The sequence below is a fragment of the Ursus maritimus genome, unplaced genomic scaffold, assembly GCF_017311325.1.
Source record: "Ursus maritimus isolate PB19 unplaced genomic scaffold, ASM1731132v1 scaffold_21, whole genome shotgun sequence".
Lineage (NCBI taxonomy): Eukaryota > Metazoa > Chordata > Mammalia > Carnivora > Ursidae > Ursus > Ursus maritimus.
In genome coordinates, this window is record NW_024424564.1 from 40,187,168 (window position 1) to 40,213,636 (window position 26,469).

Genomic DNA, 26,469 nt, shown 5'->3' on the forward strand with positions numbered 1-26,469 from the left:
TCATAGGGGAAGGGAGGGAAAAATGAAACAAGATGAATTCAGAGAGGGAGACAAGCCATAAGAGACTCTTAATCACAGGAAATAAACAGGGCTGCTGGAGGGGAGGAAGGTAGGGGGATGGGGTAACTGGGTGACGGACATTAAGAAGGGCACGTGATGTAATGAGCACTGGGTGTTATATAAGACTGATGAATCACGGAACTCTACCTCTAAAACTAATATACGCTAATGTTAATTGAATTTAAATAAAAAATTAAATAAAAAGAGCAGTGTTTAAGCCACAGGAAAAGTTACAAGAAAGCACCCATTTCTAAAACTGGGTAAAGAAGACTGTTAAAAATGGCATATATTTGCCAAAACAGTGGTTTTTGAAGGTGGGGGAGATGAAAATTAGGGCAGGGCTTCCATCTCTAGGTCAGAAGTAATCTTACATTATTATGGGTTTAATCTCAGCTCACATTCAACTTTTTCAGGGTTTTCTGAGTCTAGGTCAGGGCCTTTTATTATTCTCAAAGCACTGGCACTTCTCATTGTATGAATTATAGCAGTTGAGATTTAATAATTTATTTAACATATACTTGTTTAAAATGTCTGTCACTCCTGCTAGAATATAGACTTCATGATGACAACCACCAGGTCTAACATGAGAGCAGGTAGACCATGCCTTGCACATAAGAGGTGCTCAGAATATTCCTGGGTAAATAATTGAATGTCTTCCTTCAGGAAAGTTCAAAGGGCACCACGTTTCTTATATCCTGCCATATACAGAACTATTTTAATTACCCTTAAGCATTACCTAATAGTAGTAGTAGATTAGTAATAAGTAGTTCTTGCAAATGGAGGAACAGAAACTTCTGATTGTGGTTTATGACTTAAAAACTAGAGTGTTGAGTCTGGTTTTTTGGATTCTCACTACAGCTCTTCTATTAGAATATTTTTCTTTTTTTTGTTTCCCTTTTGTGTAGTTAAAATATTTAAGGGGAGCTTATAGAAAGTTCTGTAAACTTGGGCAATAAAAAAACTTCATTTATTATTTCCAGTGTGAATTAGACTTTGTAAATATTAGACTTTATGGAAACTCATATTAGAGTTTGTAGATAACTGTTATTCAGTCACATGGATTGGAGATTAATTTTTATATTAACTTTGCCCAATTTTTTGTATTTTAATTTTATAGGTTAATTTCACCTACCAATTTTTGAAAAAGAAGTTCTATATATTCAGCCAATTTATGTATGATGAACATATCAAATCTCGATTGATTAAAGATATTCGGTTTTTCAGGGAAGTCAAAGACCAAAATGATCATAAGGTATTTTCACGTATTCTTTTTAAAGTAGTTTGATTCAGCCATTGAGCGTATAGCAGATGTTTATGCTAAAGTTCATTATGAGACTCTGTAGTGGGTTTTTCATTTTTTTCATTATTTTTCACAATAATGTCTCCTAGATCTGGCCTCCAAGTTTCTTCTATTTCCCCTTATAATTTCTTACTCTTTGCATTCTCTGTAGGCTCTGTAGTATAAGGATCAGTGTAGCCAGGTGTTACTTTTTCTTTATTTATTTTAAATAACGCAGAAACAAATCATGCTTACTTTGAAACGTTTAAACAATATAGAGTGCATAAACGAAACGATTTCCCTTACTTCTCTTCCTCCCAGTTCCATTCTTTGGAGGCAGTTGCTGTTAACATTGCAATGTGATGCTTCTGGGTGTCTGTGTGATAAACATACCTATTTACACCTACATATACTGCTTTTTTTCCTAACAAAAATGGGGTAATACTACACAGGTTATTTTACAGTATGCTTATCACAGCTCTCTACATATAGGTCTGCCTCATTCTTGTCACAGTTGATAGTAGAGATGTACACCATAACTTATATCTCATACATTTAGGTTTTTCTGATTTTTTGGTGTTATCAACAGTGCTGCAGGTAACATTCTTACATATTTATCTCTGTGTATTTGGAGACCATTAAAATTCTGAAAAGTGAATTGCTGGAAGAGAAATTTCTAGGGCACATAATATGAATATTTAAAATTGTGATACATGTTGCTACACACTCTAAAAACACTGCACCAATTGATGTTTCCATCCATAATTTATAAGAATGCTGTTTCCTTCACCCTCTGGGCCGAGTTTTCCAATAATAAAGAGAAATCTAAGTGGTACTAGTATAGAGGCTTGTAGCCATGCAGATAGAGAACCAACATGCTTATTAGATGGGTTTTATATTTGATTTGCCACATACGGAACTATTTTAATTACCCTTAAGCATTACCTAATTGCAACCCTCTAGTAAACTAGTTGGTAGTTCTCATCAGTGTCACAGCAGTAAAATATTACATTCTAGTAAAATAACTAATAAAATTACAGATTATAGTTATCAGTAGAGAATTTATCTCTTTTTTATTAGAACAAATTACTAGTATTCAGAGAAATTATCATTGTTTATAAGAATTGTGTTCATTTGTTATTAATATAAAATGAGTAATTTCCTAATTCTTTTAATCAGCTAAGACTTGAAAAGTCATTTTGTATTGGTGATGGCAACTAGAAATTTTAGCCCAGCTCATGTGTGTTGTTTGGGAAGAAGTGTGTTTATATATGTAATACCTGTTCCACCCACAAGAGCGTGGTCGGACGTCTCTGGAGAAATGTCTGTAGAACGGATTGGTTTCTTTGTCTGTCTAATAGAGTAGTTGGATGTTGGGAGACTAATAATGGTGGTAGGAAACTTAAATTTGATGACTTTAATAATTATTTTCCTTAGCTAGTGGCAAAAAGAAATTTATATTAACTGTGAACATTGGTAGTTTTTGTGCTATACATTTTTTGTCGTTAGATTTGAGTGATTTTTTTTTAAGCACAATGGAAATACAAAATTAGAAAGGCAAGTGGTATTAGCATGGTTGATTTTATAGGCATTTTATAGGCATTAGGGATCTTTTAATAAAGGTAATCTTTAAATTATCTCTTTAGTATCCTTTTGAAAGAGCAGAAAAATTCAATCGAGGCATCAGAAAACTTGGAATTACCCCAGAGGGACAAAGCTACCTTGATCAGTTCAGGCAACTCATCAGCCAGATTGGTAAGTTATTATAAAAGAGTTGGGAAATAAAATACAAATTCCAAGAATCTTTTTCCTTAAATATCTCATACAAATAAATAACTTAATATGTGAGTGTCTGAGATCAATTTTATTCCACTAGAGTAATGTTCTTACCAGAAGTTTTTCAAGTATGATTAGACTGTTGGTACAGAAATAATTGTTAGACTGTGGACCAATATATACCGAATAAAACTTCTTCAATTAAATTAAAAATATATTTAACTCATCTCAAATATCATGCTCATAGTAGTGAGCTGGTAACTATTTATTAGGTACTTACCCTATTCATGGCATTGCTTTGGGCTTTAAAAACTAGTTCCCTGGGGCTCCTTGGTGGCTCAGGCAGTTAAGCGTCTCCCTTCAGCTCAGGTCATGATCCCAGGGTCCTGGGATTGAGCCCTGAATGGGGCTCCTTGCTCAGCGGGGAGCCTGCTTCTCCCTGTCCCTCTGCATGCTGCTCCCCCTGCTTGTGTTCTCTCTCTCTCTCTCCTGTCAAATAAATAAAATCTTAAAAAAAAAAAAAGCGGTTCCCTGAAGTTACAGTCTAAGTGCGTGCAAAGGTATAAAATAATTTATGTGAAAAGTTAATTAATATAAGTAAATAAGTTACATCACTTACAAATAAGTTTAACTAAAGATGAAATATTGACTATTATAAGTTTCTGTGATATATCCTTTCATATTTGTATATAATTTCTTGAGTTGTCCTGCCTCACAGGTAGAACTTGTCTTCTGAAACGTGTTACATTATATTTAAAAGTAAGAACTACATTTAATAATCAGAGATTAACAAAACTATACTTATTTGAGCTTTACACACACATTATCTCTGGTAATGTCCTCACAAAAACCCTGTGTAAGAGACATGTAATCATCATCTTAAAGATGAAAAAAGAGAGAGAAATAATGGTGCTTGGACTGAAATTGGGCTTTTTATCTTAAGTCCAAAGGTGTTTTATATTCTTCACAGTTGTCGACTCCAAGCAGTTAGTAAATTCTTACTGACTACAGTTTGGTAAAATTATGCTTCCTGAGATTCATTCATTTATCAAACATTTACCAGGAATCTGTTATACCAGATACTCTCCTAGATGCTGAGAATAGAGATACCCTTCATTCTCAAGGGGCTTTAAATTTATTAGTGGGGAAGACATTGGAAAGATTTAGTTCTGGAATGAAGTCACTGAACACTAGCTTAAGTTTTATAAATTAGTTGGTTTACATATTAGACATTTCTATTATGTATTAGTACAAGAACTTTGAGAATTTTACATTTATAGTTTTTTTATTTTAAAAAATTTAATAATGAGGTATTGTCCCAGAAGTACAGTTTTCTTCATAGAGACATTTGCTATCATAATAGATTGTAAACTTCTAGAGCAATAGATCTTAATTAACCCTTTTTGAGAATCGGATAAAAACTCTGGATTGGTTTCCCCCAGAACCATATACTACACGTAGTTTTCCATGTTGTTATACCAGAGTTCAGGTGCTTCAAGTTAGAGTCCGTGGACCTCAGATGAAGAGCTGTTTTTCTAAAGCATTGTTACTTAAAACTTCATTTATTTACATACTGATGTCAGAGGTTTTTTTCCACATGTGAGTACTGCTTACACTGTTACTTATTTAATGTTTTTATACTTTTTAAGGTATAATTTTGTCTTATGAAATAATCCTTAAATTATGAGCTTGTTGTGCTAGTCATTTTCCCCAGGATACATCAAAAGACACATACATAATGTATGTGTAATACATAAAAATAACGTTACCTCAGTTGCCACCAGGATGCATTCAACATTTGGTGAATATTATCCTTTTCACTTCGTTCCAGGATTTTATTCTTTATTCTCTTCTTAGAAAATATAAATTCTCTATCTCCTTGTAAAGCATAGTAATGTGTTTTTGAGTCTTTTAAATATATTGAGAAAAAGAGTAAGAAATCTCAGAGTTGGGAGCAAAAGAAAGAGTCCTTTTGTCTAATAACCTGCCTGCTGACATAATCACCACCACCACTAACATTGATTGAGCATTTACTATGTGCCAAGGCTGTTCTGAGTGCTTTATATGTTCTAACGTGTATAAAACTGCCATGTAATGCCATGAGCATTACTACTCATTCATTGTACAAGTATTTATTGAGGACAACAAACGTTTCTAGGTGCTGGTGATATATATGGCACTAAACAAAATCTCTGCCTTGTAGAGCTTAATTAAACAGATGAAGAGCCTGAGATACAAAGTTTATAACCTGACCTAGATCTTCTTGCTAAAATGTGGCAGAGTCCATTGAATCCAAGAAGTCTGGCTTCAGAGGGTTCCTCTTAACTGTGCTTCTCACTACCACATTTCGATCTGCCAGATATTGGCCTGCCAGTTGTAGGAAAGCAATGAAACCAGATATTTTATTTTTCTAAGATGCATATTAGGGAAACATTTTAACATCATCTCTCATATTGGGATAAGCCTAAAATAGATACAGTAGTACTTTGAGAGTTGTTAAAAACAGTAGGTGAGATAGTGTATCTAAAGCATGTATTACTGTAATGATTGTGAAATATTAACTGCTTCTTGCTTTTTTGTCTGTTCTTTCTCTCAACTAATTTCACTTCATTTGAGCTGTACAGTTGACTCTTGAACAACATGTGTTTGAATTGTGCAAGTCCATTTATATGCAGATTTTTTGGGATGAATACAGTACAGTACTGTAAATGTGTTTTCTCTTATGATTTTCTTAATAACATTTTCTTTTCTCTGGCTTTGTGGTAAGAGCACAGTATATAATACACATAGCATACAAAAATGTTAATTGACTATGTCATTAATTAAAGCTTCCAGTTAATAGTAGGCTATTAGTAGTTAAGTTTTGGGGGAATCAAAAGTTATATGCAGATTTTCAACTATGTGGGTATTGGGGACTTCAGCGCCCCTAACTCGTATATTGTTCAAGGGTCAACTGTATTATTGAATTCCTACTACGTGCCAGCATATGTTGGCTCTAGGGATGGAGCAATGAGAATAGAAGCTGTGTCATGGGTTTTGCGTGCCAGTTAGGGGAGAGACAAAAAGATACAGAATACGTCAGTGTTAGGTGCTGAGTAAGATGTAATGGTTCTGGGCAGTGCTGTTCGGTGATGTTCAGGGAAAGCTCTAAGGAGGTGACATTTGAACAGGGACCTAAATAACATCAGGGAATAAGCCGTGTGCGTATTCAGGGAAAGAGCGTATCAGAGAGAGGCGACAGTAAGTGCCAAAGTCCAGAGTCTGTTTAGCATTTTTGGGAAATAGTGGCCGGAATGGAGGAGTTAGTAAAGTCCTGAGTATCAGAATATCAGAAGAGCAGCAAGGGACAAGATCACACAGGGCTTTGTTGACCATATAAGAGATTTGGATTTTACTGAGATGGAAAGCCACTGTAGAGATTTCAGAAGAGGAAGGATATGTCCCAACTTAGTTTGAAAAGAACCACCAGCACTGCTGCTATGTAGATAAAAGATTGGGAAGCAGGATGCTGAAGGTGGAAGGAGGGAGATCAGGAGGTCTTTGCATATCGCAGAGGTGTGGGCTAGCGATGTGGTGGTTGGACTAAGGTCATAGCTGTGAATGTGAAAAGTGGTGGGATTCTGGCTACATTCTGAAGGTAGAGCCATTATAATTTACCCATTGATTAGATACGCAGTATGAAAGAAAGAAAGGAGTCAGAGATGACCTCAAGACATTTTGCCTGAGCAGTTGAAAGGATGGACATGTCTGTTTCTGAGATAGGAAATATAGTCATGTAGGCATATGCATTGGATTAAAACACCTGGAGGAGTAGTCCAGGCTGGAGATATAACTTGGAGGTGTCAAGTAAAGATTTCTTGATATCATTTCCAGTTGCGTGTATGGGGGTGGTGAGGGGAGGAAAGAGAGAGGGAGGCACTCAGTGTGATAAGAAATTACTGACACAGTAATTTTAAAATGTTTGTTTTTTAAAAATGTAGTCCGCATTTAATGAATTCATTTCTCAAATGTCAGTCACATTTATTTTTTGATATAGCTGTGTATAATATATTTATATTTTAGGCACACAAATATGTAAGTTTTACTTTTATGGAGCAAGAACTAAAGTAAAACAGAAAAGAATCCTTTGGTGCTTAAGAGTGGTGAAATTTGTAATTTGCTATATATGACCATATTCCTGATTGTTAGAGTTTAGAATTATTTGTATAAATATCTGATTTGTGTGTGTGCCTGTGTGTCATTTTTAAGGTAATGCTATGGGCTATATACGGATGATAAGATCTGGTGGACTTCACTGTAGCAGCAATGCCATTAGGTATGAATGCAAACATCATTTTTACCTTGCTTATGCCATTTAAAAATTTATGTCATTTAAATTTATCTTTATCGTACATGATATTGTAGAGAAGTTTTTTCTTATTGATATATTTTGAGATAAAATATGGAAGAAAACCATTAATTCTGGTTTGGTTTTTTTTTCTTGACTTTTAAGACCTACAGCAGATCTTTGAAAATCTGTATTTCTCTTAACGTTGTAGTTAACTTATCAGTACAGTTTGTGAATGGTTCTAAAGATTACATGACTTTAAGTATTAAAATTTGATTATTCATATCTAAAAGTCAATTTTGGAATTAAATTGGTTATATTAATAATATAACTGAAATGCAAAGTTATTTCCAAATATATAGTTGAAAAATTTAGAGTCTTGCAATATCACTTTCATATCTATGTCAGTTGTGCTTATTTAACTTAATAAAATTATTTCCCAAATTCTTAGATTTGTGCCTGATCTTGAAGATATTGTAAATTTTGAAGAACTAGTAAAAGAAGAAGGTCTTGCAGAAGAAACATTAAAGGCAGCAAGGTAATCTAATTTTGGAGATTTAAAAAGTGTATGTTTCTAAGAAAAACATTTTAAAGGGAAGATTAGGGGCGCCTGAGTGGCTCAGTCATTAAGCGTCTGCCTTCGGCTCAGGGCGTGATCCCGGCGTTCTGGGATCGAGCCCCATATCAGGCTCCTCCGCTAGGAGCCTGCTTCTTCCTCTCCCGCTCCCCCTGCTTGTGTTCCCTCTCTCGCTGGCTGTCTCTCTCTCTGTCAAAATAAATAAATAAAATCTTTAAAAATAAATAAATAAAGGGAAGACTAGAAGGTAATGTTTACACTTACGTTTTTATGTTTTTATTATACAAGTTACAATCTCAGTTTATGAGCTATAATTTTTTTAAGACTACAGTATTCTGAGATTTTTTCCAACTTCACTAAAAAGGAACTTCTGGAACATGCTAATGTAGTATTCCCTAGCCACTGTGGCTGTTGAGCACCTGAAATGTGACTAGTCCACACTGAAATGTGCTAAAGCATAAAGTATATAACTAATTTTGAGGATTTAGTATAAAAAGAATGCCAAATATGTCATTAATAAAATTCATTTCACCTGTTTAACTTTTTTATATTTGTTTGCCAACACAGTTCTAGAATACCAGTCCTTCATTTCATGTAATCTAGAGTCACATTGTCCGGTCCAGTAGCCACGGCCACATACAACTGTTGAACACTTGAAGTAGGGCTAATGGGATGAGGGAACTGAGTTTAAAATTTTATTTCATTTAAATTTAAATAACTGATGGCTATCTTATTGGACAGTGTACACCTACAGACTAAGTGGCGAATTTGGAACACAATTTAAAACTTGAGAGAGGCATGTAGAATTGTTAAATTATTTAGAAAACTGTACATTTTGTTATTAATAATTGTAACAGTTTTTTGACTCAGGCATGAAGGGGTACCTCTGGGCAAAGTGGAGACAATTTGAATCTCAAAAAGAATAATGGTAGGGGTGCCTGGGTGGCTTAGTCAGTTGAGTGTCTCACTCTTGATTTTGGCTCAGGTTATGATCTTAGGGTTGTGGGATCAAGCCCCGTGTCAGGCTCCGAGCTCAGTGGGGAGCCTGCTCAAGATTCTCTCTCCTCCTTTCCCCCTCCCCCACTTGTGTGCTTGCATGCTCTCTCGCTCTCAAAAAATAAATTAATTAATAAAAAGAATGGTAGAAATTGATTATAATACATCGAATAAAAAAAAAAATCATGAGCCCTAGTGATGATAAGAAAGGTGAGGGCAGAGGGAAAGTTCCAGAAGAATGCCAGCTAATAGATACAGAGGAGATGAGAAGATCTACGGAGAAATCACTGTTTTGCAACCACCACTATAATGCTTGAAACCAGGCAGAAATCATCAATAAAACAGTTTTGGAGAACAGAGCATTCACTCACTATCAGAAGATTATCCCACAGATTGCTTAATAATCACAAAAGGGAAAACTATCTTTAGAGAGATTGATGTATTCTGCCAAGTTATCAAACATAGCATCACCAGTTGACACACTGATATTACGGGGCCTCCTGATGCAATGTAATGGCAAGTACCCATGTTGTGTTCTTGCCAGAAAGGTGTACTCTGAATTTATTATGAGGAAACCATCTGAGACATTCAGAGTTCTATGAAACAGCTGGCCTAGACTCAAAAAGTGTCACATGTCATAAAAGATAAAAAAGGCAAAGAGACTCTTCTAGATTAGGAAACTAAAGAGACCTGACAACCAAATGCAGTGGGTAATCCTTAATCATATCTTAGATAAGGGGAAAAAAGAACATTTGGGGGATAATGGGGGAAATGGAGTTTATATATATCAGATAATACTGTATTTTATCTTGGGGTGTAATGATATATTGTAGCTTTGTAAGAAGATGTTTTGGTTCGGTTTTTTTTTTTCTTTTTAAAGATTTTATTTATTTATTTGACAGAGAGAGGGACAGCCAGTGAGAGAGGGAACAGAGGCAGGGGGAGTGGGAGAGGAAGAAGCAGGCTCCAAGCGGAGGAGCCTGATGTGGGGCTCAATCCCAGAACACCGGGTTCACGCCCTGAGCCGAAGGCAGACGCTTAACAACTAAGCCACCCAGGCGCCCCTAGATGTCTTGGTTCTTAACAGATGCATATTAAAGCATTTGTGGGCTTAGTGACATGAGATCTGCCAACTTGAAATGTTTTGGGAAAAAGAAAAGAAACGTGGCAGATGTTAAATGGTGAATCTAGGTGAGGGGTAAACAGGTGTCCAGTATACTATATTTTAACTTTTCAGTAGGCCTAAAATTTTTTTTAAACGAAAAAGAAATGGAAAATGTGTGTGCATATTTATGAGAATAAGGCCCCAACACAAGATTTGCTTTCAGTAGTCTTTTAGATAGCTTAGTTGTTGCCAAATTAAAGAAGCCACCTACAGTTAATAATATATTTAAAGTCCTGTGCCCTGCAGTGATTAGTTTGTGGCTTGTATGTCAAAGGAGAAAATCAGACTGTTACCTCTTATTAAATGATGTCATTCATTTAAAAATTGATGACTTTTTCTTTTTTAAGATTTTATTTGTGAGAGAGAGAGAGCATGCACAGCTGGGGGAGAGGAAGAGGGGGAAAAGCAGACTCCCCACTGAGCAAGGAGCCCATTGTGGGGCTCGATACCAGGACCCTGAGGTCATGACCTAAGCCGAAGGCAACCGCTTAACCAACTAAGCCACCCAGGCACCCCAATTGATGACCTTTTAAAAATATCTTTGAAGCAGTTCCAGGAGGTCAGGGAGGTGGAATATTATTGTCTTTTAAGAGCTGTAGGGTAGAGTTGTGTGCTAATAGCAAGGTCCAGATTCAGAAAGGAGTGGATGACTGACATCAAGTGAAGGAAAATTCATGGCGGGTGAAGTCAAAAAGTTGTGGGATTATGATAATCCATTATCTAAATGGGCAATGAAGTCTTCCAGAATGATGGAGAACGAAAATACATATCGTAGTCTGAAATAAATAAACGTGGGGCAGTGGTTTAAAAGGTTAGTAGATGCCTGCTTTCAGGAAGGAGTAGTTAGGTAGTGAATATAGTGGGATCACATGAGTCTCAAAGGAGAGATTCCTGCCTTTTTTAGTGGTGGGGGAATAATAATTTGAGAGTGGTGGTAGGTATAAATGATGTGTGAAGGAGAAATAGCAGCTAATGTTTCTGAACACTAAGTGGGAAGCTAAGTTCTTGAAAAGGAGCCAGGTTGCAGCTGAGGTAGGGAGGTACAGGAGAAGCATTAGTGAAGACAGTTAAAACGAAGAGGAATTTATTTACAGTGAAATGGAATTCTATAGGACTTACTGTGGGAAGAAGAAATACAAAACTATTTAAGTTCTAAGATGCCTGGCATATTTTATTTTAGGCACTAAGTTAATTAAGCAATAGTGATCAGCTGTTTTTTTCATACGAAAAGGAGTTCATTCTGAACTCCAAGGAAATTGACTTAGAAATGTCTTATAATGGGGGCGCCTGGGTGGCACAGCGGTTAAGCGTCTGCCTTCGGCTCAGGGCATGATCCCGGCATTATGGGATTGAGCCCCACATCAGGCTCCTCCACTATGAGCCTGCTTCTTCCTCTCCCACTCCCCCTGCTTGTGTTCCCTCTCTCGCTGGCTGTCTCTATCTCTGTCGAATAAATAAATAAAATCTTAAAAAAAAAAAGTCTTATAATGTTTTATACTTTTGAGTACTCTCATCTAAGGTGATAAAAGATTTAAAAAGCCATACCTCCTTGGGGTGCCTGGGTCACTCAGTTAAATGTCTCTCTCTCTCTCTTTTTTTTTAAGATTTATTTATTTGAGAGAGAAAGAGAAAGCGTGCACACGCATGTGCGTGCGCGTAGGCGGGGGAAGAGCAGAGGGAGAGGAAGAGAATCTCAAGCAGACTCCCTGCTGAGCATGGAGCCTGAGGTGGTGGCTCAGTCTCACAGCCCTGAGATATCATGACCTGAGCCGAAATCAAGAATCAGGAGGCTTCGGGCGTCTGGGTGGCACAGTTGGTCTGACTCTTGATTTCGGCTCAGGTCATGATCTCAGGGTTATGAGATCGAGCCGTACGTCAAGCTCCATGCTGGGCTTGGAGCCTGCTTAAGATTCTCTCTATCCCTCTGTCCCACTTCCCACCTCCCCACCCTCACACACATGTGCACGTGCTCTCTCTTTGTCTCTCTCAAATAGAGAGACAGATAGATAGGTAGACAGTCAGCCGTACCTTCTTTTGAGAAAAGAACTGGGTAAATAATGTTTTTTATTTTAGGCATTTGGATTCAGTCCTCAGTGATCACACACGAAATTCTGCTGAAGGCACAGAGTATTTCAAAATGCTTGTAGATGTTTTTGCTCCAGAATTTCGAAGGCCAAAGAATATACATCTTCGAAATTTTTATATCATTGTTCCCCCTCTGGTGAGTATTTTTAGTACCCAAAGTGAATGTTTTTAAAAAAGTAAATAGATCCAGTTTCTTTGTAGCAGGAAGTGCACATAGACTATATTACTTTCTGGTTGTAGATAAAAAAGCTAAATGTGATCTCAGTGAATGTGGCCTAGGAGTTTTACTTACCTAGCAATGCAGAATGAAACTTACTTTACAGTTGAGATGGATTTTTATTTGTTAGTAACTGCTAGAAGAATCTAGTGTTATGTAAATGGAGTGTACTCCATTATATATATATGCCATGTAATCTTTGGGCTGATTATACCATATAATCATTTTAAGTGATTAATGTAGACTAACTTCTAACTTAAAATATGAAGTTATTTCTCACACCATATCTCTTTAAAGTATTACTGTTAAAGGACAAGTTCTCTCTGTACAGTAATAAATACTAACATCTAGATTTAATTTTAAGTGCTTCCTCGTGGTATCATAGTGTGTACTGCTCTAATTCTATATAGTTGCCATCAAAATATAGCTCGAGTTACTCAAAATCACATCATACAACAGTTGTTGCAGTGGGGAAAATGGAGTTTAGAGTTCAGAACGGCATACTAGCAGTAAGAGTTATGTTTCCCTAAAGATTTCTATAATAAAACTTTTTTTAAAAATTTGTGAATGGGTAGCTCTAAAGTCTAAATATCACTAGACAAATGGAGCTTTTGATTACGTCTAACTTCGGTCAAGAGTAATAAATTTTCATATTGCTGCCTGACTTAACGTATCTTCTTACACATTATTACCATTATTATCCTTTGAAAGTAGTGGATGGTCTATGGACAGCTTTTTTCTTTGTATATGTTCTTTTCTACTGTTTTTAAATATGTGTATTGTTAATGCTCTATCATAATTGTTAATGCTTTATCATTACTATATGTTGTAACTGTGATGTAGGAAACATTTTTTCATCCCAAAATAGTGTCAAACTGGAGGCAAAGCTGCCTTAGTTATACTTGGATAACAGTGTAGTTAACTTAGGGTGACGTCTCATCATATTTCTTAAATTTGAAGGACAGTATACTGAAGCCATAGTAAACAGCAAATTATGAGTTTACGGAAGAGTAGAGTTCTGCGGGGCAGCTGTCCGAATTCAGTTAGTGATGGGTGGATGGATAGCACTACAGGGAAGTACAGGACACTGTTCTTGTGCTTGAGTTTATCATCTAATTCCAGAAAAAAAGACAAACATAAATAAGCTATCTAAAAAAAAGATTTAAATAATAGTTGGTAGAGATTTCACAAATCTGTGATCAATTGCCCAGTGAGTTTTACAGGCAAAAAAGTGAAACTCGGTATTTTGTTTCCAGCATAGGATATTATAGTACCTTTCACAGTGTATCACTATTATTCTTAAACATGTCTCTCCTTACCCCTCTAGAGCTGTGCTAGCCCTATATAGCCATAAGTGGCTACTTAAATTTAAATTAATTCAAATTTTATAAAATAAATCTAGTTCCGCCGTTTTGCTAGCCACATTTCTAGTGCTCAGTGGCCGTATATGGCTGGTGGCTTACTGTATTGGACAGTGCGGATACACAGTATTTCTGTCATTGCTGGGAGTGCGGCTCTAGAGTGTGGACTGTATTCCTTTTTTTTTTTTTTTAAGTGGCTACTTAAATTTAAATTAATTCAAATTTTATAAAATAAATCTAGTTCCGCCGTTTTGCTAGCCACATTTCTAGTGCTCAGTGGCCGTATATGGCTGGTGGCTTACTGTATTGGACAGTGCGGATACACAGTATTTCTGTCATTGCTGGGAGTGCGGCTCTAGAGTGTGGACTGTATTCCTTTTTTTTTTTTTTTTAATCATAATTAATGCCTGGTATAAGGTAATCTTTAGTAAATCTTTGTCGAATAAATGATAAGGTATTTTATAGGAGTTGAATTTTTAGGGAAGCATTTTTTGGGGGAATTCACTTATCCAAATGACTACTAATTCTTTTTAACCATAAAGAATGATAAGAATAGTATTTTAGAGTAAAGTAGCTGGGCAGAAGCAAGGACTACCACACATAAGAGCACTTACGCTTTGAAGTAAATAAAGCAGACCTACTTTTCTGACTCGAGCTTTCACTTAGAGTATGACTTTGGGCAAGTTACTCAGCTTCTCAAGCCTCAGTGTCGTCATCTGTAAAATGTACATAATATTTTAGAAGGAACCATATATGAGGCGCTGTGCTTGGGGTAAGTGGTGATCGGCGATCAAGGGAGTGCTCACTGTTAAAGGACTCTGAAGGAAGAGCCATTAAAAGATACTGGTACAGCTTGTGATCTCACCAGGAGGCTATTAATATGAGGAAGATGTCTCAAATCAAAAGGACAGGAGTCTAGAAGAGATCCTGTTTATAATTTTTGAAATGTCTGTTTTAGGAACTAAATTCTGAAGATATTTTAGCACAGTTGTTTCTCTAATATGTTATATCTTTTTAGACCCTCAACTTTGTAGAGCATTCCATTAGCTGCAAGGAGAAATTGAATAAAAAAAATAAAATTGGAGCTGCTTTTACTGATGATGGCTTTGCCATGGGTAAGCTTAATGGTACTGTTTTTCCATTAATTTTACGTTCACCTATTATAATGGATTTTTAGAAACATTTGCTTAATAGGTCTGTGTGCTCTTTGTTGATTTGTTTTTCCTGAGCAGTGTTGACTCTTTATTTTTTAACTGGGTCATCTGATTAGTAGTACTTGTTTCCATCATTTTATAACATTCATGCCGCCTCGGTATTGCTGATCGCTTCGTCTCGTTGGACCTACTATTTAGACTTTGTTGTGACGGTTTTAGAGTTTTAGCATCTTGTGTTGAGTTTCCCTGTAGCTTCCTCAGTTGCTGGCTGTTTAGCAGTGGAAGTTTTTCCCCAACCTTCCATCCGTGTTGTTCTCTCTAAGTGATTTTCATAGCCTTGTCGTTTCTTTTCTTGATTGGCTTATTTTTAATTCTTCACACTTTCATATCTTTTTTTTTTTTTTAAAGGAATAGAATATAACTTCTGTACTGTTTGTAATTTAGCTTTGGTTTTGCTAATGACTGCAGGTGTGGCTTACATTTTGAAGCTTTTGGATCAGTACCAGGAATTTGACTCACTTCACTGGTTCCAGTCTGTTAGAGAGAAGTACCTGAAGGAGATAAGAGCAGTTGCTAAGCAACAGAATGTGCAGTCAGCTAGTCAAGATGAAAAGCTACTGCAAACCATGAATCTCACTCAGAAGCGCCTGGATGTCTGTCTACAGGTAGAGGAGAGTAATAGTCAAACCTGCTTGACATCTGAAAAAACAAATCCTATGGAAACGCCCTTTTAAACAAGCGAGATGAATAGTGGTATTAAGTGTGTTTTAAAAAGAATGGCATTTGGAAGCCATTTGATTCCATATTAAAAATGGATGAGATTACTTAGTTCAGTTTCTTTTTTCGTTTTTTAAAAAATTTTATTTATTTGAGAGAGAGCACAGGCAGAGGGAGGGGTGGAGGGAGAAGCAGAAACATACTTCCCGCTGAGCAAGGAGCCCAACCCAGGGCTCCATCCCAGACCTGGAGACCATGACCCAAGCTGAACACAGTTACTTAACCGACCGAGTTACCCAGGTGCCCCTAGTTCAGTTTCTGTTTTATGATTTACACTAGAGCTTTTTAGAAATTAGAGGTCTATAATAATTTTAATATTTTGCTATAATATTTTCAACTTTTATTTTACTTTTTTTTTACTTAGGAATTTGAATTGCTCTATTTCTCACTGAGCAGTGCAAGAATTTTCTTCAGAGCAGACAAGACTGCAGCTGAAGAAAACCAAGAGAAGAAAGAGAAAGGTCAGTGAGTGGCTTAAATTTGGAAAGACTAATAAATCTTTAATAGTGGCCACTAATACCCTATTTTATCTAGTCAGAATTCCAGCTTCCTTTTCCTTTTGGGAAATAATTTAGAACTAGAAATGCCTTTAAAAAAAAAAAAAGTACAGCCTACATAGATCATTTGTGAAACCAAAAAGGAATTTACATAATTTTTACATTTCATTCTGGGGAAACTTTTTATTCAGTTTCATCTTACTTTAAATAAAATTTAACAAGTTTAGTTTTTCTTACACCTTCAACTTGTGTCTGACAAGAAGGAACAGATTAGGAGGAATACTAAATGTTTTCTGAAGGCAGAGCTGCTGATAACTAGACACAGACTGAATGAGATGGGTCAGGTGGCTGAAGTGGTAGTAGAACAGTAGGGGCTGCATGTAGTGTCGTGGTAAACGGCCTCCTGCCCTCCACCATAGCTAGTGTCAGAGCGCAGTGTAGCCCGGATAACTGATCGTCGTATCGTGAACTTGAGTCATTATGGGAAGGATTCTGTCCATTGTATTCTTTGTAGGATGGTGTAAACTGCTTATTTCATACTTGACTCACATGATACATTTCTCTCAGATTTAAAGTTTAGGAACAGTTGTCTTCCCTGAAGAATGGATGTTTCCTCTTTTCTGTTATAGAAATTATGTAACTTAGGTTTTCCTCTTTGCTTGGAAGCTCAAAACTAGGTACAGCAACTGAGTTGAGTTTTCATGTTTGCCCTTTTTCCTGTTTTCCTACTTGTATTTCACAAATCAAGGTATAAAACTTATATTTCATAAAATGATTTTTATTAATCTTGTTAGTTAAATTTTAAAATATATGTATTTTTACATTGAATAGAGGTGATTCTTTTGGGTAGACCACTTATGTCAAGTACCTATTCCCTGATAATGTTGCATAAATTAAATATTATGTTAATAACTAGGATATGCAGGCATTATTGGAATCTAGACTAAGTATTATGTGCTTGAAAGTATTTCAGGCTGTTACTTGGAAGATGTCCGGTATTTATTACATGAAAATATGTATATATTCTGTTTGGGTCCTTTTCCAATGCTAAGGTAAATTGGAAGAATTTGAGTGAGGTTCGTCTAAATTATGAGGAAATTCAGTTACTGTTTAGGTTCTGCTCAGGCGTTTCCTGCCAGAAGCTTATCTGCAGTGGAGCTTACTGGGAAGACTCTGGGTGGTTAGATATTTACTTTAAGGCCTAAAGCATTCAGGCAAAACAGAGACCTTTCCGTCTCGGTGGCACTCCTTGCTTTGGACTGTTCTTCATGAACTCTGGGATTCTGGTTGGTGCGTAGCACCCACATGCCCAGGTTCCTCTGTTTGAGGACTCTGTCGTAGCTAAAGGTTCTCAAGTGTGTAGTCAGAGTTGGAGGAGACATGAGATAGTTTTCCTCTGTTAATCAAATAGGTGCAAGTGACATTTTGCACGAAAAAACAGGAGTTCATTTATCACAATTATAATAAAAAGCTGCTTTAAAAAAATAAACACAAATGGAAAGTTATCGATTCTGGACAGTTTTATATGTGACTTTGCAGCAGCGTTTCTGTCGTAACGGCAGTGCGCTGTAATAGGGATTTGTTGGCCTGGCTGGGGGAACGAGCCGAGAGGCAGCGCGCCTTCAAACGTGCGTGAGACTCCAGCCCAGACGCAGGTCTGATTTCTCACAGTTCTGTGCCCCTAGTAAGTACCAGTCGGAACATTGCATTTGCAATATTTAGCTTGGATTTCTAAAAAGTAAGGCAAACACACTTGATATACTTCAGGGACCTACTAGGAGGGAAGTATGGGGTAGGTGCACATTTTCTTCATTTGAAATTTAGCAATGTAGTCCTTCTCCGTTTTTACTTAATTCATTTTTAAAAAGTGAACATAAATCCGTCCGTTGTTATTTTCATTGGTGCTGCCAGAAGAGGCAAAAACAAGCAATGGAGACCTGTCGGATGGCACCGTGTCTGCGGATCCGGTTGTCAAATGATGCTGATGGTATGTGTTGCCCCTCTGAGATCGTCAGGATTGTGTCAGTACTGTCGCCAGTGAACTGATGTTAATGAGCTAAGGAGGTGTTTCCTGGGCCACGTCTCTGGTAATCATGGATGCTGCAGCTCTAAAGCAGTGCCCTAGACTGAAGTCTGTTCTTCTTCCAAAGGCTCTACTTTTCAGAGATTGAGAATGAGGTTTTAAATTGGATTTCTGCCTGGACTTTAGGCTAGCGGATGTGCCTGCAGAGAGTTATCTGAAGTGACGCTGTCGAAGGGCCACTCCAGATTCCTAAACTGCCGCCTCAGAGCTCTTCTCATCTGCGTGAGGGTTTGTAATTTGTATTTGCAAAGGTCTTGGATCCATTTTTGTCTGTCATTGGAAATTCAGTGCATATACTATGTACAGCCAGCAAATACATGTTTAAACAAAATGAATGAAGCCTGAAATTTATGAAGCATACATATCAATATTCTTATAACAGGAATATTTAAAGATGGTTTTGATAGTAGAGGTGAGGCACAAACATGTTATGTACCTTTAATGTACAGTGTAAAACTGATTCATTGTTAATTTCATGTGACTCACAAGAGCTGTTAATGTCTTTGATAAGACATTTTATAACTAGTTTACATTGCTTTGAGAACATGTAACCTCCAACGACTGCTTTAAATTTAAGATTTACTTAATACTCAAGACGAAAGAAAATTCAGAGAAAGCCATAGGGTCCTGCTTGAAGCTTCACTTTGGGTTGAAGGCACTACGTATGATATCAGAGAAAATTATATGGATTTTTATTTCTACATCCAAACTCAGGTTTCTTCTACATTAGTTTGAATTGAAATCTTGGTAATGGTTTAGGCAGACTTTTTCTTTAAACCAAGTATAATCTAAGATACCAGATTAAGCACTGTGCAGGCTTTTTAAAAATTACCACTGTGACAATAAAGTTCTAATAAATTAAATCATTTACTGATTTTAAAAAGTACAGTAAGATTTTGAGTAAATTTAGTTCCTGGCAGGCTACTAGCTTTATTTTTGTAAAGATTATATCAGTTAATAATAAATAAATGGTTAATCATGGCCTATAATCTTTTAATATGATACAGTGATACTTTTACAATGAAAACAAAGTTTAAAACTATACACGTAATACTAACATCATTTGGGAAATAATTGATTTTTCCATCGCACTTGCCTAATTAAGCATTTCTTTGGGTATATCCTGCAAGGAATTCTAACGTTTGATTTCCAGCCTTTGGAACAGGTGTACAGTGCTCTATCTGTATTCATTGGTTACTGGCAGGGTAACTTTCCCAGCCCAAGATAAACACTTTCACTGTTCAGAGTCAGAAGAAACAGAATAGGTAGGAAATCATTTTTGTTTATTATGTAAACATGACTTACAGAGTTCTGTACAATGGATGGATTAAAGGCATTTAATATTTGTAATTCATACTAACTGTAGAAATGGCCCTAAAGCATGCTGCATAAATAGTAATTTATATTCTCATTATTATAAATGTTTATATTAATGATCTTGCTTTGATTGCATCAAATTCGTCACCATTTCATAGCAACAATATTGTTCTTTCTGGTTTTTTTTCTGACTTCCCTAAAATAGCCTCCTTTAATACGGATAGAAATTGTAATTGGAAGAGAATCCAGTGTCTCTGTTCATTATCCCCACATACCAATTATTGTCCATTTTATGAATACTATTTAGAGTTCATATGCCAACTCCATGGGTACGTATAATTGAGAAGAAAGTGATAGATTACTATTTTGCCATTAGTTCAAAATAATGTCACTGCAGTCTGGATAAGTTACACATATTTGAAATAAAATCTCTGAAAAGATAAAGCATACTTAAATGCTATTAAAGTGCAGGGCAATAGGGCTTGAGTATTTCACACCTAAGTTAATACACACATTTAGATGATGGTTTTCTTTGCTAACATATTGTTAAAGATTGTTTTCAGACATACTGTAATTTAAAAGTAGAGCATTTGTTGTAAATTCACAAAAAAATTCAATAATGTTCAAATTCTCAGGAATCAGGACTAACCATAACTTTGTCAGGTCTAATTAAGTTTTGTAAAGGATGGCAAGTTGTTACCTCACTTGAGTGGGGCCTTCCCCTCCCCTAATTCTAAGAAAATATATGTATAATAAAACATTAATAAATATAATTTCAAAAATTTACTTCCCCTGGATGTTTATGTTCAAAATTGAATGTCTTAAACCAGGACTTCTTAACATTAACCTTTTTGGAGTTCCCTTTAATAAAATATAGGGGATCTATCCTTAAAAAAAAATCCTTGCAATCAATAGGCAGAAATTTCAAGTATAGGGGCGCCTGGGTGGCACAGTGGTTGAGCGTCTGCCTTCGGCTCAGGGCGTGATCCCGGCGTTCTGGGATCGAGCCCCACATCAGGCTCCTCCGCTATGAGCCTGCTTCTTCCTCTCCCACTCCCCCTGCTTGTGTTCCCTCTCTCGCTGGCTGTCTCTCTCTCTGTCGAATAAATAAATAAAATCTTTAAAAAAAAAAAAAAAAGAAATTTCAAGTATAAAATTGGTATTGGTTCCTCTCTGTGTATCCCAGGTGAAGAACTCATACTTTCCTTGGTACATTCTTGATCTTTCTATTGCTTGCTATTTTCAAATAAAAACCCACATGAATGTTTAATTTTAAATCCTAATCCCGGGAAGGGATCCTTGGTTTACAGTGTTTAATGTTAGAAATAACTAGTGCCATTTGCAAACATGAGTTGAACTGAAATGGTAATAATAAATGAGAGCCTGTTAAATATGACACTGGGGATAGGAGACACAAGCCTTTTAAATACAGATGACCCTTGAACAGTCTGGATTTAAACTGTGTGGGTCCACTTACATGCAGTTTTCAAAAATAAATACAATATAGTACGATAAATGTGTATTCCCTTACTTATGATTTTAATAGCATTTTCTCTAGCTTATATTATTACAAGAACATAGTATATATAATACAAGTAACATATACAATAGGTGTTCACTGTAGGGCTTCGGTCAACAGTAGGCCCTTAGTTAAGTTTTTGGGGAGTCAGAAGTTACATGCGGGTATTTGATTGCATGAGGGACTGGTGCCCCTCACCTCCGTGTTGTTCAAGGATCAGCTGTAGTACACTGGGGAAACTGTTCTCAGTAAAGTCTGATGGCTGCTCCTTTGCTCTTCTGAGGCAATTTGTTAAGATTAGGGGAAAGATGGGGTACCATCACATACGTCCTCATGTTACTCTTTGATGGCTAAATGTAAAAAGATTTTAACTAATTTTAATAATTTTGTTTTTTTTTTTCCAACTAAAGTTTGACGTTTCATACTGATGGTATTCCTTTCAAGAAAGTTTTAACACTACAATTGCAAGTTTTTAGACGTTAGGAAGACTTTAACAGGTTATTAGGGATTTCAGATTTAAAACAAGGGAATCTGGAATAAGTGGGCATCTTTAGAGATTAAATGAACGTCATGCAGTGAACTCAAGACGGTGGTGGCGGTATCAGTGCTTAGTTTATACAAAACGTTCTTAGGTGTAGTGTATACGAAGTCAGTTTGGGCAAATATATGGATACTCTGTTGCCTCTCTTCCTGTAAAACCCGGTTTACCTGACAGTCCAGTTGTGCCCATTAGTGGAGTCATACTCAGCAAAGGAGTTGAAATTTGTCTTCTGATCAGTGTAGATCTGATGTCATAATTCTGGGTCGTCTTTAAAGGCTCTACATTCGCTAATGTATGTAAGGTCTTTGTGTAGTGAAACATTCTTTGGTAATGCCTCAGTATCATTAAAGTGAGGGGGGAAGTTAACACTTTTATATCCAGAAACACCGATCTATATTAACTTTATAGTATTTCATCATTTCAGAATCAGCACAAAAGGTTAACAAAGCATTAAAGACGCTATCTTTAAGTTGATGTAATTATTGAATATCAGAATAATCTTCAAAGGTTTATGTACTTGATGAGAAAAGCATTTGCTAATTGCTGTCTCTGGTTTGTGCTGTATATGCCACAGAGCATTTTAGAAGCATAGACTTTGGAGCCAGACTGATTCGAATCCTGATTTGGTGCCTACCGGTAGGTTTCTTATGCCTTTCATTTTCTCAGGCATAAAATGGCCTAATAGTATAGAGCTCATTGATTGAGGATTGAATTCATTTGTATAAAGTGCTTTATAGGTTGGGAAACAGTAACTACTATAAATAACTCGCTATTACGATGACTCAGAAATGCACTCGGCAGATAGTTCTTAGCTTTACTATTATTGCTCTTTTAGGTGGACAAGTTTGAAGATAAACAGTATGTGACTCTGAGTGGGTCTCATAACAACTATTCCCTTTTAAATGGCCCGGCTAAGTGTGGACAATGGAAGGGAAGTCTTGCACTTCTTAAAAAAAGGTAGTCTGACCGGTGGCCGGCCAACCAGAGGCGATGCTGGGAAATGAAAATGGGTGTGAGTAGCTGGCTGAGCGAAAGCTCCGTTTTTCCACCCTCCCACCTTTCGTTTACGTGACACGTGTTCATTTTTCATAGTGCTTTCATCGTCAATTTAAATTTATCTAAAGAAAGGGCAAGTTATCTACTGTTTCTAAGTTTTAAAATTTGAAAAATATATATAACGTGCAACAGTAATACGTTTGTACTATATGGAAGATAACACCACTTCGGGAGCCACCACGTGGGTTCAAGGCCTGTTGCTCCCACCTCAGATGCTCCCATTGTGCCTCCTCAGATCTCGGCTCCCTTTTCCACTCCAGCGGAAACCACAGCACAGAATTTTGGTGGTAACTCTTTTGTATTTTTCTAGACACCGTGGTGGTTTGGCTGTTTTTTACAGTTACTATAAATGGATTCTTACTGTGTGCTTATAGGACTTTTCTGTATCGTTTCTGAAATCCATCCGTGTTGATGCATTATAGCTGTAGTGCGCTTAGTTTTATTTCTCTAGTGTTCGGTTGATGACATATGGGTCATTTACAAATTTGGGATACTGTGAACAGGGCTACTGTAACTGTTACTGTACATGTCTCTGGGTGTATGTGTTGAGTTTCTCCAGGGTTATACCCACAAGTGAATCTGCTAGGTAGCAGGGCCAAGTACAAGTGCAATGGATACAAGGCCAGGCTTCTCCCGTCCCAGCAGTGGAAGAGATTCCCCATCACTCCATCCCCACCAACAGCCACATTCCTTCCGTCTGGTGAATATATAATATCGCAGTGGTTTTAATTTGCATTTCCTTGATTATTATAGGAAATTGAACATAGTTCCGCTTCAGAACTCTTTTATATTTTATTCTATGAAATGCCTTTCTTACTTTTTTGTTTTTAATGTATTTTATATATTCTGGGTACTAATTTTTTGTTGGTCATCTGTGCCTGCTATTAATATGCTGAGTTAATTTTGTGTTTTCATTCTCTGGTGTTCCCTCCCCCATGGTTTTTTGATAAGTTTTTTTTTCACCTTATGATTTGCATGCTTTGTGGCTTAACTAAGCCACAAATTTTTTAAAAGTTTTATTAGTGAAAACAATTTAGTTTCTAACTATTGTTCACGACTAGATTCTTCCCTCCCAACCTGAACAGTGCTAAGCAAGAAAAAAATTCAGGGGACTTTGGCTCTTGCCGCCTATCGCGCAACTTACTGATTTTATGTGGTTATGATATACACATTTTTGTAAGGCATTAGTTAACACTGAACTAATAATTTCATGGTATATCTCCCTGCTGGCTTAGATCAGTTCACTTTGTCTCTAACGGTATACACATTATAGAAGTGGATTCCTGATGACCCTGTAACAATTTCGGATTACAAAAATTCTGTTAACCCACCATTTTTTAAAAGCAATACCTTGTAACAACTTGGCACTGAGATCACATTATTCTATCCATGTTGAATAGAAGTATTTGATGGTACATCCCTCTCTGCTGTGATTTCATTATGCCCTAAGTTTTTGGAAATTAACATTGAAGATACAGAACTGACTTTAGTTTTCATTCAAGGATGTTCTAGAAAATAACCATAAAAAGCAAAAGAAAGAAACAATGATAGTTTTTATTTGCTAGCATTTATTGCTAGGTTAATTTATTACAAAGACAACAATATTGTTGAACTTGGTTATAATTAAACACACTGTGCCAATTCAAGATCATCATTCTTATTTCATAGGTAGGGGTGGAAATAGGAACTTTGTACCAAGCCCCACAACCAGCCATGCTTCAAGTGAGTTTGAAAATTAATTTGTCCCTTCCTTGAGGAGGGTCTGGCTCAGAAGAATCAGGAACTGGTAGAGCTTCACTCTGTCCATGGCGATCCACCACTAAAAATATCTAAAGGACCGTAAACTTCTGAATGCTGGTTCATTAAGGTTCCAATGTAAAATTGAACATCTTCTGTGGTACTCGTCTGCTAGTCTTTTTATTGCATATCTGAAAAAATTATCAAAACTAGACCTGCATTTGTGCTAGTGCTCAGGCCTCAAAGCAGGGCTTGTCACCTAACTGCACAAATTAATGCTATTACGTCCGACTGTGAGACAAGCTTGATTATAAATACACAATTTTCCGAGTGACAGGCACTTAAAGCTCATTAAGTAAAATACAAAAATAGATTATATTAATAGGAAATATTTAGTGTTTATCAAATTATAAATCTAGGCTTTTACCTTTTTTAAAAAAGGGTACTGGAAACTGAAGAGATGACATTTGAATAAAGTGAACAATGCATATTTTCATTAACTTTCATTCTGAGCGCTGAACAATACAATCTAAGAAAAAGACTTACCACAAAGCACCTAACATAACATTTGTAGATGGGTAGGAATGTTGTCAACCATTTCTTACTGTTTCCCTCCCATCTCTCAGTATCAAGGCATCCAGAGGACATTCCACAGGCGATTGTCAGCATTCTGAAACCAGGTCATGGGCCTGTGTATCAGAGAAGTTGAAAACCCTTAAGGAGGAAGCTCTCCTTCCTGGGTGCTGTTCCCCCAAAGGCCCAAGGGAGTTATGCTTCAGATTCTGCGCCTCTATTTTCACTTGGACTTCCATCACTGTCATCTGCTTGCTCGTTTAACAGTACATACTTCCCATCATTGGTTAGTGGTATGGACAGCATTAACTGAGCCAGTGCTTCTGGGTCCTGAAGTTAGGGGAGTTTGAGAAGGAGAAAAGAAAACGCTTAAAATGCACTTAAGAACCCCCCTGGGCTTGGCTTTCATGACGTTCTGTAAGCTAGCCTCATTCCTTCTGTTAGCTGTGTGTGCCTTCAGGTGAGTCTCCTTGCCTCTCCAAAAAAACTCAACTGCATTACTTCTAGAATCTTGAGCAAGGTTTTGGTCTCAGCCAAAATATTGTTCACACAAATCATAATTGTCTTCCCAGAAAGAGTCCAGAGAGGAACTTCCTTTACAAAACCTTTGTCTTCTAGGTCTTTAACTCCTTTCTCTCTTTCATGCTATACCAAGAGTTGGCAAACCATGGCCATCTGGGTTCACTGCTTGTTTTTATAAGTAAAGTTTTACTGGAACACAGCCATTCATTTACATACTATATGTGGCTGCTTTTGTGTTACAATCACTGAGTAGAGTAGTTGCAACAGATGTAAGCTTAAAAGGCTTATTATCTTGCTCCTTTCAGAATGTTTGTCAACCCCTGATCTATACCATAAAATACTCACTTGTGCTGCTTGCTACTATTTCATGTATATTGGTCTTAGTCCTTGGCCTTCCTACCCTCACCCAACAGACTGGAACTCTCATATGGTACTCACTAGCTGCATGTTCTGCTTATTTACAAATCCAGCTCCTCAGTCACATTAGCTACATTCGATCTGTATATTCAACAGTGCAGAATAGGTCACTGCCGTCCCTGCAGTTCTACTGGACGATGCTGAACTAGAAGCCTCCTGGGGCAGGAACAGGTCTGTCTTGCTCACTGCTGTAATTCCAGGGTTTTATTGTCCAAACTTGGCTCTCGAAAATTTGCTGGGTGAATGAAAGACTAAGTTGCTGACCGGGAGGTGTGGGAATCTTCGTGTCTAGTACATTTCCAGGTGAGGTCTGTCTGTGACCGCTCTGAGGAGCAAGGCCTTTGAGCACACGGTAGATATACTTAAAGTTTCTACCACCTTAATTTGAAAGAAAGAATATCTAGACAACAAGAGCAAGCAAGAAATTAATATA

General features: G+C 36.8%; 2 protein-coding genes across 5 annotated transcripts in view; one reads left to right on the forward strand and one right to left on the reverse strand.

The window, feature by feature from the left end:
• WASHC4 (WASH complex subunit 4) overlaps positions 1–20,457 on the forward strand; it is a 58,074-nt gene extending 37,617 nt beyond the window's left edge. Inside the window, exons 25-34 of one of the 3 annotated variants that reach the window (XM_040637411.1) lie at positions 1,178–1,312; positions 2,986–3,094; positions 7,364–7,430; positions 7,894–7,980; positions 12,254–12,401; positions 14,862–14,958; positions 15,466–15,662; positions 16,139–16,235; positions 18,183–18,258; positions 18,481–20,457. In XM_040637411.1, the coding sequence (XP_040493345.1) occupies positions 1,178–1,312; positions 2,986–3,094; positions 7,364–7,430; positions 7,894–7,980; positions 12,254–12,401; positions 14,862–14,958; positions 15,466–15,662; positions 16,139–16,235; positions 18,183–18,250 (1,005 nt within the window). In that variant the 3' untranslated portion in view covers positions 18,251–18,258; positions 18,481–20,457. Of the gene's footprint in view, positions 1–1,177; positions 1,313–2,985; positions 3,095–7,363; positions 7,431–7,893; positions 7,981–12,253; positions 12,402–14,861; positions 14,959–15,465; positions 15,663–16,138; positions 16,236–18,182 lie in introns of all 3 variants that reach the window. The other 2 variants (XM_040637410.1, XM_040637412.1) reach the window with 2 other exon arrangements.
• Positions 20,458–24,335: 3,878 nt separating this feature from the next.
• Positions 24,336–26,469, reverse strand: part of APPL2 (adaptor protein, phosphotyrosine interacting with PH domain and leucine zipper 2) — a 51,382-nt gene continuing 49,248 nt past the window's right edge. The window contains exon 21 of one of the 2 annotated variants that reach the window (XM_040637414.1): positions 24,336–25,213. In XM_040637414.1, coding sequence (XP_040493348.1) covers positions 25,187–25,213 — 27 coding nt within the window. In that variant the 3' untranslated portion in view covers positions 24,336–25,186. Of the gene's footprint in view, positions 25,428–26,469 lie in introns of both variants that reach the window. The other variant, XM_040637413.1, reaches the window with a different exon arrangement.